The 14,458-nt window shown below is 38.7% G+C and overlaps 1 protein-coding gene across 3 annotated transcripts; it reads left to right on the top strand.

The window, feature by feature from the left end:
* Positions 1-239: 239 nt before the first annotated feature.
* Or6y1 (olfactory receptor family 6 subfamily Y member 1) lies at positions 240-9,087 on the top strand. 3 transcript variants are annotated; one of them, XM_076913775.1, is made up of 2 exons: positions 240-424; positions 6,790-9,087. In XM_076913775.1, the coding sequence occupies exon 2, from the start codon at positions 6,796-6,798 to the stop codon at positions 7,771-7,773; it is 978 nt and encodes a 325-aa protein (XP_076769890.1). In that variant the 5' UTR covers positions 240-424; positions 6,790-6,795; the 3' UTR covers positions 7,774-9,087. The 3 variants fall into 3 exon arrangements, with proteins under 3 accessions (XP_076769890.1, XP_076769889.1, XP_076769888.1); XM_076913774.1 differs by having other exon boundaries at positions 242-455; positions 6,790-9,086; XM_076913773.1 differs by lacking the exon at positions 240-424 and adding an exon at positions 462-990.
* The last annotated feature ends 5,371 nt before the right edge of the window (positions 9,088-14,458 follow it).

Here is a 14,458-nt window from a genome sequence, read left to right on the forward strand (position 1 = left end):
TGTGCGCACACACACACACACACACACACACACACACAATTTTATTTCCACCTTCTTTATCCCTGGAGTCTGCTTGGAAAGACAAAGCCATGAACCTCCACTCTGAGGTCCCTCTTGTGGCCTGAAGTCTCACTTAGGTTTTTCTCTAATATTCCCCCAGGATGTTCTTGGGCTCTGGTAGGACCAAATACTTTTCTTAAGACTCTGTCCTTGAGAAGTCCCCTGTGGGTAGGAGGGAGCTTGTTTCTGCTCATCCAGTAGCTTGGAGAAAAAAAGGTGGTGCACAAAAAGCTCCATTCAGTCCTTGCTTCTAGCTCATAAATGAACAGCTTTGGGCAATTATCTCGGCTGTGAACAGTATCTTCCTTCCTGTCTACATGATTTCTTCTCATTTCTCAGCACAGTCTGAAGATCCTTAAACAGGGTAGGAAAAGAGTTACATCCCCAGAAAAACGGTCAGTTAAAAAAAATCATATTTTCAAAAGGATAATTTGGTCAGATTTTAGTTATTTTCTTGAAGAGAAACAGGAAATAACTGAAGATCGCTTTTCTTAAATTGATCCGAATTTTTATTTCATTTATTTTAAAGGTTGGTTTGTTTTGTTTAAGCCTTTGATGAGTAGTGTTACAACATGGTAAGGAGGAAACGTCACACATGTAGAGAGCGATGAAACAGAGATCTCTTTAGCAGCTGTGTCAAGCCTTATTAAAAATGTGAGGGACTCAGAGCTGTTGGGTGGCATTAAAGCTTCTGTTGCTTTAAAGTTTTCCTGTGGGAAACCACTCTAGGCAAAATGGGCACAAGGCTCTGCCAACCACCATGTCACCTGCTCTACTAGGGATCTCTGTGTTGTATCACCTAAACCCAGTAATTAGCAAAGTAAGAATCCAAGTCTGTAGCTGTGAGAGCCTCCCTTCTTCGGAGGGAGTGGAGGAAGAACAACGTGTGGCAGCACCAGGGTGAATACATGTATGAAGAATACTAGAGGTGTGAGTATTTGCGCATGCTTTGTATGTTAAGTAAGGACATCAGCTACTAAGTAAGAGGCCAGCTACTGAACTTCTTAGAAAATAATTATTTAACTGTTATTCATAGTACTGGGGAGGTAGAAGGAAAGTCTGCCTTTCCATCGTATTGATTATTCAAAATGCATCATGTAGTCACATTTATATTCAACTAGAAGCTCTAGGATATGCTATAGATCAATGGGACTCAAAGTGACATCAATAGAATCTAGCCACCTTCCCCTCTAGAGAAAATAATTATTGCAAACATACGTTATAGTGTTGAAAAGTTACAAAGGCTATAGTGGATCAGGAGTGTTGGATATGCATATATCCCTCTATAGTTTTGAAGCCTAAGTCAGAAAAAAAAAATCAAAGGAGATCACCATATTACAGGTAGTTATTCTGTCCTGAATCAAACGCAGGAACTGCTTTACTAAAGCCCTAAACCATAGATAGTTGTTGCTAAGAATCCTCTGAAGGGGAAGCTAGACTGAAATTGTATCCCCTAAAACTGATTTGGAGGAACAAGGATGTTTTGCTTCCACTTAAAAATGTCTGGCCATTTAATACCCAAGACAGATAGGTCTGTCTCCAACTAACATACATTACTCTCACTTTCCTATGGGAGCTGGTGAAAAACTAGACTGAGCATAGAAGATTATCTGTCACATCTCTCACTAGTTATTCCCACTCTAGAGACTTTCTGATCTACGGTTTCACAGAACTCATGTAGAATTTTTAATATAGTTGCTAGCTCAAGAATTTTGCCCAAATAAAATTTCTTATCTGGCCATCATTTGCTCGCAAACAACAAAGCAGATCTCTTTCCAAGCCCATTATAGTCCTGGTTTTCTCATTAATTACCTGTGGAGGCGGACCATTGCCACCTCTCTTCTGGGAAATCAGAGGCAGAGCCTCTCCTGTTTACTAGTGGAAGGCTCAAGGCAGGTATTATTCCTTACCCTGTCTTCAAGATAAAAATCAAGCCTTAATCCGTACAAGTACTTTCCAAAGCATTCTGGTCTTACTCACATGAAATGTCCTAGGGATCATGGAAGAATGATCACAGGCAAAATGACCTAAGACTATAAAAATACTAACTATATTTGGAAATTGGAAGGTGTCATCTGCTGACCAGGTGTGGTGGTGCAGTTGAATGTTAGATAGGCATGATTCTGATTTTGGAAAGCAAACTAGTGCTTTGCTGAAGGAAAAACAGCATCCTATGCAACTCCAGGACCCAGATCATGGAGTCATAAATGTGGAATTTCTGTGATCTGAAGAAAAAGACTATGATCTCCAACCACATACTCGTTTTTGAGTGGTGGTACTGTTTTAGATACCAAACCTTCCATCCCTTCTAGCATGGGTAGAAACATTGGTCAGTGCATTGAGTCATAAATTTGAAAGATATTTAAATCTTTAAACTATCTGATTCCCTGCAGTTACCAAACCTAGTGTTGCTAATATTTAACATCCCTTCTACTTCTTTAACTATGTGTGCCCCTCTGTGTGTGCATGTGCGTGCGCGTGCATACACACACCTATATTCATAAGTATGCAATAGACTTAAAACTGTAAAAGCTTGAGGAACACGTTTTTTTTTTTTTAAGAAAAGATGATTCTTGGAAGAGTCACATTAGCTTTTATAATTCTGTTGAAATAAAGCAGAAATCTAAGGTGATTTGTCCATAGAACCTGCATTGTATTGTACAATTAATTTAATTAAATTAAGTATGTAAGATAACCAAGATTGAAGATTACTAGGAACTGGCACGTAATTATTAATAAATAGCTACTCTGGCAACATATAGCCATTTAACTTTAGGAAAAACACTGTAATATCCTAAATCATCTTATCTGTTTAAAAAAAATCCTGAACTGAAGTATCATTGATTTTATGGTATTATTATTCAGGATTTTTTTCTAGCTCATTACTCTCATTTCAGCCCTTTATTTAATTACTTCTTAAATTTTTATCTCATATAGAGCTATACTGAAACTAAAGATAAAAACTTAAGGTTCAATCTCAAGCCATAGAAAGACAGTGAGTTGGTCATAAACACCCAAGACAACAGCACTTCAGAGGCTAAAGCAGGGAGCCTAAGGCAGAGAGCTTGAGTCTCTCTCTCTCTCTCTCTCTCTCTCTCTCTCTCTCTCTCTCTCTCTCTCTCCATCCCTCTGTCTTCTCCCTCCCTCCCTCTCTCTCATTCTCTCTCTCCCTCCCTCTGTCTCCTCCCTCCCTCTCTCTAATTCTCTCTCTCCTTCCCTGTCTCCTCCCTCCCTCCCTCCTTCCCTCCCTCCCTCCCTCCCTCCCTCCCTCCCTCCCTCTTTCTCCCTCTCTCTCACACACACATCATATATGTTTATATGTGCCCCACTTACATATCCAAAAAGAAAAGCAATTGGCAATAAAATTGGAATCTGATTACTTAATCTCAATTCTGTCACTGAAGCTACTAAGCAACTAGCAGTGTGACCATGAGATAACTATTGAACATTTTCTAGATCAATTGGTAAGTGTGGCGTATGTTCCTGCTAAGTCCCTGACTGTGGAGTTCTCTGGGAATGATATCAATGTGCTTTCAGAAGTGCAGAGTGATGCCCCCATGCATTGGACACAACCTTCACAGGACTTGTTTGCTGGAGAACACCCTCTGGAGGAGAGGCTATTCAGTAAGAAAGCCACAGTCTCTCTCCTGCCTGCCAGTAAGGCTCTAGATAGTCTTAGAAGCTGGTAGAATGTGATTCAAACAAGCCAGCCCTGGAGATTAGGACCCTCACCTCCTTAGTATATTTACATTGTGTATATCTTTGGTAAAATATTCTCTCAGTTCATTTTCTTGCTTATCAAAATACAACAATTATTTATATTCCTATATTATAGTTTAATTCCATAGTTTATACCTATATTTACTATGATACATTAGGGTTTCAATGTGACCATAGTGTACTTCTAATTATTAGTTTTTCTCAACTACTAAAGATCTCAAAGCTAAGAAGACTCGGGGCATAAGGATGAAATGGTTCAGACAGATGTTCTGATATACTGTCTGATACTCTCTTTTGTTTATTTTTCCATGTGTTTTATGTTAATTTATCTGTGGTTCTGAACATTAGTCTGGACATTTGTATTTCTGCTGGGTGACAAAGAGGAAGAACTGAGGAATACATGGTTTCAATGAAAACACTCCCTTTGTGCTTATTGACTTACTCTTCAAATCAAATCCAATGCTTTTGCTTCCATCTTCTTCTATATTCATACAACTTTTGAGTTACATATCTAAAAATGGCTGTGTTCATTGTGAAGCTCCTGAAAGGTTGTGTGATATCCTAGAGCCGGCTTAGGACTGCATTGTCTGTTATGATTATTTAGAGGCAGTGGGAAATGCCTGGAGAATAAGACATCAGGGAACAATTACTCACCTGTCATTTTAAAATTATTATTATTTTAATTTTTTTACAGTCTACTCATTATCTTCCTCTGGTCTACCCTCTGACTGTTCCTCATCCCATTCCTGTTCCTCCCCCACCCCCACCCCAGTGTCCAAGAGGATGTTCTCTTTCCACCACACCTCCATCTCACCAGACCTCCTCATTCCATGGGGCCTCAAGTCTCTTGAGAGTTAGGTGTATCTTCTCTCACTGGGGTTAGACCAGGAAGTCCTCTGCTATATATGCGTCAGGGGCCTCATATCAGCTATTGTATACCTGTCATTTTCTAAAATTTAAAAATGTATACAGAAACTGACCCAATCACATGGATCTGGAAGTTGAAACATACTAGCATAGACCAAAACACGTCCCACTAAACAGCAATGCAAACCCTTGTTAGCAGAAAAGAAATTATTTGAATGGAGATGTAGAGAAAGAAAACCAAAAAGCAATTGAACTAAATGATTTTAAGTTTGATTCTTGAATTCAGAGATTAAATGAAAATGATGAAGAAAAATCTAAGGAAGTCTCCTAAATCTCACGTTTATAGTCCCTACTGCTCCCACAGTTCTACTAGTGAATATTAGACTGTGGTCATCAATGTCCCATTTGTTTTGTATGATTCATGGGGATGTATGTGTGTATAAACCTATATTCTGGAAATGAGATGGCTCAGCAGGTAAAGATTCTTGCCACCTAATCTCTGATGAGTGGCGTTCCATATGCAGAATCCACATAATAAAAGACAGAAGCAACTCGTGTCAATTTTCCTGTGACTTCAACACACACACACACACACACACACGAGTAAATGCAAAATTAATTAAAGAAAAATTGCATTCTAGCATAAAACAACTGTTAAATTTACTCAGCAGTTTCTTTTTCTTTTATCATAATATATCTGTTTTCCTCCCTAAGCATCATCATTGGATACAATCTTCTGTTTTTATTATCCTAATCTGCAGTATAAATGAAAAGAAGTAAATAGATAGGACAGACAGTTCTCTCTCTCTCTCTCTCTCTCTCTCTCTCTCTCTCTCTCTCTCTCTCTCTCTCTCTCTCTCTCTCTCCCTCCCTCCCTCCCTCCCTCTCCCCTCTCCTCTCTGCCCATTTCTTTAGGAAATGGCCCTCTGATTTGTTCTTTATACTCATGCCTTAAAAACACTGATGTTGAGAAATAAGGAACAGGAATGGCTCTGGAGAAAACAAAGAAACAAAAGGACAGATTGTAAAAGGGCCAGAAAGGAACTGCTTCTGTTTTGAGAGGTTCTGGAGGAAGTCTCAGCCCATCCTAGAGAGGGGCCATGCTTGGCTTATGTACCAAAAAAGAAACCCTACTAACAGGAACGATTTTTGTAATATCACTCTCAAATCAATGAGTACTTTAACATTCATAAAACTGTCCAATTTCTTCTTCCTTTTCTATTAACAAATAACTGACAGTTGCACCATTTCAGTTGTCAGTTTTATTATTGGTAGGATGGAGTATATCCTTGAGACGGGAATTGTAGAGAAAAGAATGTGTGTTAATTTTAACAGCAGCTTTGAAAATTAGCAGTAAACACCTATGGGTACTTAAATGCTAAATCCCATTTGATGTTTACAAAATGTGGATATCATCCTATGATGCTTACCTCAGAAATAAAATAACAAATACTTTGAAATTTTATATAATATGTTCGCCTAAATAGACAACAACAAGGGCAGGGTTTAAACATATATTTGTCATATTGCCCATCAAGATGGCTATATAGTGTATTGGATTGAAAGAAATGTCCATCAAATTATTTATCCAATTTTATCCTCTGAGAAGGTGGTTTACATAGTGTTTTTATTTGATATTAACCTGTGGGTATGCACAAATATTGCTTTGTAATATTTTTAGGTTAAACAAATATAATTGTGTTTATTTTACAGATAAGTAGGGTTCTGAAACTAATACCCCATTATACAAATTACAGTTAGTGAATAATTGAATCTCCTACCTTCTCTTACATGGGATATATGGTATGTTTTGACGATAGTGAAAGAGTTGTATAAAGGGACTTCTCTATGCCCAGCAATGATATGCTGAAAAAGCATGGTGCTTGAACTCTGGCGTTCTAGTTTATTGCTCCGTGACCTGGACAAGTCACACCTCTTAAGCTAATATTTTAAAACTCAAAATACAGACTCCCTATAGGTAATTGCTGCTCAAGAGTTTTAGTTCATAATTCAAGAGGACACAAATACATAAAATCAGGAAAGCTCTTGTTAGCATGAATTGCTAGAGGCAGGTGGTCATTATAATCAACCTCAAGATGGTACTTGTGACACAGAAGGAACTGATTTTGCCTATGCCCACAGCCAGCCATGATCATCAAGGTTCTGAAAGCAGACAATTGGACGGTGACAACACATTTTATTCTTCTTGGATTTTCAACACGACCGGACTTCCAGTTTCTGCTCTTCTCTGTCTTCTTGGTAACCTATCTGCTGACACTAGTAGAGAACCTTCTCATCATCCTGGCCATCCGCAGTGACGGGCAACTGCACAAGCCCATGTATTTCTTTCTAAGCCACCTCTCTTTCCTGGAGATGTGGTATGTCACTGTTATCAGTCCCAAGATGCTGGTAGACTTCCTCAGCAAGGACAAGAGCATCTCGTTCAATGGCTGCATGACACAACTTTACTTCTTTGTGACCTTTGTTTGCACTGAGTACATACTCCTTGCTGTCATGGCTTTTGATCGCTATGTAGCCATTTGCAATCCACTACGATACCCTGTCATTATGACCAACAAGCTCTGTGGAATAATGTCTGGGGGATGCTGGCTCTGTGGGCTCATGACTGCCATGATTAAGATGGTTTTCATAGCTCGACTGCACTACTGTGGCACACCACATATCAATCACTACTTCTGTGATATCTCTCCACTCCTCAATGTCTCCTGTGAAGACTCTTCCCAGGCTGAGCTAGTAGACTTCTTCTTAGCCCTCATGGTCATTGCTGTCCCTCTTTGTGTGGTAGTGACATCTTATGCCATCATCCTTGTCACCATTCTCAAGATTCCATCAGGTCAGGGTCGTCAAAAGGCCTTCTCCACCTGCGCCTCTCATTTGACAGTTGTAACTCTTTTTTACTCCACAACCCTTTTTACATATGCCCGTCCCAAGCTCATGTATGCCTACAATTCAAACAAAGTGGTGTCTGTTCTCTACACTGCCATTGTTCCCCTTCTCAACCCTATAATCTACTGTTTGAGGAATCGAGATGTAAAAATGGCCCTAAAAAAGACTATACATTGCAATACAAGTGGACCTGGGGGAGATGGGGATTTTCGTAGTTAAAAAATGTACAGAGTCACACTGGAGAGATGGCTCAGCAGATCAGAGCACTAGATGCTCTTCTAGAGGACCTTAGTTCAATTCCCAGCACCTACTCATGGCAACTCACAACCATCTGTGAGTCCAGTTCCAAGGGATCTAATGCTCTCTTCTAGCCTCCACTGGCAACATGCATGCACATGGTTTCACAGACATACACAAGACATGCATATGCATAAAATTGAAATAAAGTTAAATTTAAAAATATCTTTCTGATATACTTAGGTAGATGACCGCTATGCATTTCCTCAGTCTGATTATATTTATTCATCAGCTACGTAGTACTGGTAAGACATTTTTAAAATTATACATAAAATTCAATTTAACAAAGCAAAACATATTTATAATGTATATTATAACTTTATTCAAAATCCTTTCAAATAAATTTGTATATAAAGATGGTATGACCATGTGTGCTTATGTGGGGTGATGTGTGAATAAGTGCACTCATTTGTGGGGGCCAGAAGATAACATAAATTATCTTCCACTACCCCATGGTGAGGTTTATTATTTTTTTGAGACACTGTCTGTTACTGAACCTGGAGGTCAATGATTGGCTAGACAAGAATCTCTGGGTCCTCCTAGCTCTGCCTCCCAGAGTAAGCATTATAAACACCTGGCTTTTTCTTTGAGTGCTGGAGATCTAAACTCAGGTCTTCATGCTTGTGTAGCAAGGACTCTACCCACTGAGCCAATCTGCCCAGACCTCTCAAGTAAATTTTAAAGACTGAGTCCTTGGTGGAAAATATATGAAAAATATGAATATAACAAATAAAAATTACTTTGTAGTCAGTGAATGAATTGTACTCTACAAAAGAGTATATATTGAATTTCTTACCTTTGATATCTCAAAACATAATGGGTTTTAGAAACTGGATTTGTATAATTAGCAAGTGTAAATTTCTATATGTAAACAATATGTAAGAGTCATTACATAATAAGGGCATATACATAATTTGCACAGATGAAATCCTAAGGACTTTAGTGGATCTTTTTCTTGAAATATATTTTATAAATGGTTGTTTTTCCAACATGTTTTTCACTAGTAAAACTATTAACAAATGATCAAGCTAGACTTCTAATAACTCATCACAATAAAAAGAACAGGGTAACAACATGAACAAGCTGTAGGATTCTTCCTGGATCCTCTAACTGTACAAAGTGTTTTTCCACCAACCAGATCTTTTTGTACTGAAGATAGATAACGCCCCAAAGAGGCTTGATCTCAAAATACTGGTACTGAGTCAGGTGAAATTCACAGAAATCTTTTTAGGAAAGCCTGAGGTTTTCTGTCAAAGTAACTTTTGTGTCTTCATAAATATTTGAAACAAAAAAATTAAAATAAATGTAAATACCTAGATTTATTACTAGTAACAAAATACTTATCAATAAATTATCACTAAGTTCATATTATAGAATATCATTATTCTCAAAAGCTGTCTATACTGAAATGGGAGACTGCTTGGAACAAACTATTGCTCTTCTCCAGCAAGAGACAATGTCCATGGTACAATGTGTGTCCGCAGGCTCTACCATTCTTCATCTTGTACAACTATGAAGCTGTGAACAGGACCACTATTAAATAGCATGTGTGTGTGTGAGTGAGTGTGTGTGTGTGTGTGTGTGTGTATGTTTAAATGACTTGCTTCAAGTAATACTGTTGATAGACTGAAAAATTAAGCCTCCATATTAATATTTCAAGCATATAAAATGATTGCCCCAAACTAGCACAACTATTATTAATACTTTGAGACCACAGAAAAATTGATTACTCAGAAAACATTAGAACCTTTTATAAAAAAAAAATTTTGTGTTTGTAATGTGTATACATTCATTTACATGTTATATGTAGTATGTATGTATATGTAGCGTGTCTGTTCCTGTGTGTGTGTGGTTTTTAAGTACATGGTGTATGTGTGTTCATGTGTATGTGCATGCAGTGTGGATGAGAATGGGGTATGTATGCACATGTGTGTGGTGTGTGTGGTATGGGTGTGCATGGTGTATGTATGTGTGTTGTGTGTGTGTGTGCATGGATGAGAGGATGTATGTTCCTGTGTATATGTGTTTGTACACGCATATGTGCACACACATGTTTATGTTGAGGCCTGAGGTTGACAGCAGGTGTCTTCCTCAGTTGCTCTTCACCTTATATTCTTATTTGAGACAGGAGTTCTTATTGAACACAGCCACCTCTCACACAAAGACATAATAAGTGGGCTGCCACATCCAACTGGCTTCTATGGGTTCTGGGGTCTGAAATAAAAGTCTCACTCTTCCACAGCAAACAGTTTGCTCCATAAGTCATCTCTCCATCACTCATCACTGAAAGCCTTGGTTTTTTTTTTTTTTTTTTGAAAGCCTTGTTTTGATAAATCGACTTTGAATGTTACTGTTTTCTGTAGAAAAATACATATATTTGAATTAGAAACATACCTTATGAGACAAGAGAAAGATGGCTCAACAGTTGAGAGCACTGGTTGTACTACCAGAGGACCCAGGTTTGATACCCAGAATCTACAGAGTGGCTCAGAACTGTCTATAACTTCGTTCCCAGGGGAACTTATACCCTTTCCAGCCTCTATGGATACCTGGAACATGCATGCAGGCAAAATACATATAATATGTAACAAAATTTTAATTGATTTTTTTAAAGAACAGTACTTTATGACATAAATGCCTCCTCATTCTCAAAATATTATACATGCATATATAGTTTAGAAATTCCTACACTTAATTGGCTTCTAAAGTATGTTTCACATATTTAAATTTTTGCTGTCAATTCCTAAGAACTCATTTTCTATTCTCATTTATGTGCAAAGGTGATTTTCTGGGTCCTGTCTTGTAATATTCTGGCATTTAATTCTAAAAGGAGTTTGTTCTAGGTGTTCTTTCATTCCTATGAAACCTAAATCTACTTTTCATTAAGTTTTGGGACCCATGCCATTGGGTAAAAAAAAAAATCTAAAAGCTTAATTAAGAATAGAGCCTTCAAAGGGGCTCTTAGAACAAAGTCTATTAATACACACAGCTTTTCTCCTTCATGAATTTCTCAACTTTTAATTGAATGAATGGCAGCTAAATTTATCGAAGAGAAAAACAGTTCTTCTATATATAGTACTGCAAATGAAAATTTCTTTTTCTTTTTCTTTCATTTTAGACGTCAATTCCCTATGTAATGATTTCCTTCTTAGGGCTGAGGTGACATTAAAATAGATCCATATTTATCACCTTGCACAAAGCTCCACCTTGCATAAAGCTCAAGTCCAGGTGGGTCAAGGACCTCAACATAAAACCAGATACACTGAATCTTGTAGAGGAGAAAGTGAGACAGAGCCTAGAACTCATTGTCACTGGGGTGGGGTGGGGGAGGTGGGGAAATTCCTGAACAGAGCACCAATGGCTCAGATCAACAATTGACAAATGGGATCTCACGAAACTGAGAAGCTTCTTTAAGGCAAAGGACACCATCCATAGGACAAATCAGCAGCCTACAGACTGGAAAAATGTCTTCACTAACACTACATCTGACAGAGGGCTAATATCCAAAATATATAAAGAACCCAAGAAGTTAACCTACAGAAATCCCCAAAAATGGGGTACAGAGCTAAACAAAGTGTCCACAACAGAAGAATCTCGATTGGCTGACAAGTACTTAAAGAAATGTTCAAAGTCCTTAGTAAGCAGAGAAATGTAAATCAAAATGACCCCGAGATTCCACCTCACACCAATCAGAATGGCTAAGATCAAAAGCTCAAGTGACAGCACTTGCTGGCAAGGATGTGTAGAAAGAAGAACTCTCCTCCTTTTCTCTTGGGATTTCAAGCTGGTACAACTACTCTGGAAATCAATCTGGCAGTTCCTCAGAAAATTGAAAATAGTTCTACTTGAAGACCCAGCTATACCACTCTTGGGAATATCCCCAAAAGATGCCCCATCATACCATAAGGACACATGTTCCACCGTGTTCATAGCAGCCTTATTTGTAATAGCCAGAAACTGGAAACAACCCAGATGTCCCTCAACCTAAGAATAGAGACAGAAAATGTGGTTTATTTACACAACGGAATACTATTCATCTATTAAAAATTAGGACATCATAAATTTTGCAGGCAAATGAATGGACCTAGAAAATATCATCCTAAGTGAGATAACTCAGACCCAAAAGGACATATATGGTATGTAGTCACTGATAAGTGGATATTGGCCATAAGTACAGAATCCCTAGGATACAACCTATGAGGTATAACAGGCAGAAATGCTCAAGTGAGGATGTTTCAGTCCCACTTAGAAGGGGGAAGGAAATAATCACAGAAGGCAGAGGGAGGTAGGGACCTGGGTAGGAGAGAGGGAACAGGATCAGATATAGGGGAGGGAACAGGAGAGAAGCCCATAGGGTCAAGAGAATGAAAGTAAGCAGTCTTGGGGACTGGGGGGGGGGGGGCTCTAGAAAATACCAGAGACCTGGGAGGTGAGACACTTTCAGGACTCATTGGAGGTGACCTTAGCCAAAATGCTCAACACTGGGGAAAGGGAACTGGAAAAGTCCACCTCCAGTAGATAGGGCCTAAAGTAGAGGGACAGGGTTACTAACCCACAGTCAAAATTCCTGACCCAGAATTATTTGTGTCTAAAAGAACTGCAGGCACAAACATGAAGAAGAGGCTGAAGGAAAGGCGGTCCAGTGACTGGTCCTACTTCAGATCCATCTCACTGGGGGCAGGGGGACCAAGGCCTGACACTATTACTGATGCTATGACGTGCTTACAGAAGGGAGCCTGGCATGTCTTGCCTCTGAGAGGGCCTACCAGCAGCTGACTGAGACAGAAACAGATACTTATACCCAACCATTGGACTGAAGTCAACCCCTATGGTTGACTAAGCGGAAGGATTGAAAAGGGTACAAGGGAAAGTGACCCTGTAGGAAGACCAGCAAATTCAACAAACCGAGACTCCAGGGAGCTCCCAGAGACTGAGCCACGAACCAGGAGCATACACGGGCTTGCCCAAGACCCATGGCACATATATAGCAGAGGTCTGCTTGGTCTGGCCTCAGTGGGAGAAGATATGCTTAATTCTCAAGAGACTTGAGGCCCTAGGGAAGGGGGAGGGCCTGGTGGGGTGGAGGGAGCACCCTATCGAGGCAAGGGGGAACAAGAATGTGATGAGGTGCTGTGGGGGGGGGGACTTAAGAGGGAGCAAAGACTGGTATGTAAATATATACAATAATTTTTAAAATATATAAAATATTTACTTAGGTTCCCTAATAGTTTCAAAGCTAATCAATCTAGCTTTATAATAACATTTTGTTTTCAACCTAAACTGTCATGGATTGTATACCACATTGGTCAACAAAGGAGTACATATTATTTAACAGGGGCTCACTGATTGTATTGTTGTGATGCTGTATATATTGTTAAGTTTTATGAGAAGACTCATTGCTGGATATGATGGCACATGCCTTTAATCCCAGCACTTAGAAGGAAGGCAGAGGCAAGCAGATCTCTATGAGCCAGCCAGAAGTGTCTGGTTTTTAAAATCATTATGAGAGAGAGAAAAATGGTGTGAAGTTCAGTGGGTGGAGATACATGAAAGATGTTGGGTGAGTTAGAGAAAAGGAAACCATGATCAGAATACATTGCATGGAAAATTGATTTTCAATAAAAGTAATAATTATAACCCCAATTACTATTATGTTTTTGTTTTTGATTGTTTTGAGGCAGTTTAAAATATTCAAAGTATCATGGAATAATTTCAATGTGAAAAAATAGTATTTTTTTCTAAAGTACTAGTTTTCAAACCCAAAGCCTCTTGAAGCATAGGTAAAGAGTCTATCACTGACCTGCATATACCTCTAACTCCTGTAAACAAAATTTCACTGAAATGCAGTCATACCCATTTATTGATTGCCAATAAAAGACATCAGACTAAAGGAGAGACCTTATAGCATGCATAAAATATTTACCAGCTCTCTTTTTCAGGAAAAGTTTGCTGAAATATTGATGGAATAAGAACATCCATGTCTAATCCATTAGCAAGACTCAAATAGATTTTAGGACCCAATATTTTAGCTCTGATGCACTGGGAATAAAAAGCATAGCATTGTAGCTAGTCATCTTTGTTGGCAAGTAGACAGAGCACCTCAGTGCCAGGAAGCTCTGCAGCCCAGCAGTGCTGCAGGACTTAGCACAAATCTAAGGAGAAGCCAAGCACTCTTACTTCACCCCATTGGAAAGTGACTCCATACTATATTTTATGGTTACACATACTTACTTTCTCAGAATTTAAACTATCTTAACATCATACAATAACTGGGAATGAGTATGTTCTTGCAATTTTGTTTTTACCTCTCTTGGCAACAAAGACTACTACCCGAAACCAAAACTCATCAAAATGCAGAGTTGTGGAGCCCAGTTCCAGTGGACACATAAGGCTCAGGGAACATTGCAGAAGAGGGAGAAGAAAGTTTGTAATGGATGGATGGCTGTCCTTCCTGGTTCTCCCTGTCTTCTGCTATTTTTTATCCGTCTAACTGTGTGCTTTCCCTCTTGTTTCTATCTTGTTCCTTTATTTTCCTCTTTTTTGTCTCTTAATTAAATACTATGTAAATACTATATATAATTTGCTGCTTATACATATTATTATAATA

Source organism: Arvicanthis niloticus, chromosome 16 (genome assembly GCF_011762505.2).
Source record: "Arvicanthis niloticus isolate mArvNil1 chromosome 16, mArvNil1.pat.X, whole genome shotgun sequence".
In the NCBI taxonomy this organism is placed as follows: Eukaryota; Metazoa; Chordata; class Mammalia; order Rodentia; family Muridae; genus Arvicanthis; species Arvicanthis niloticus.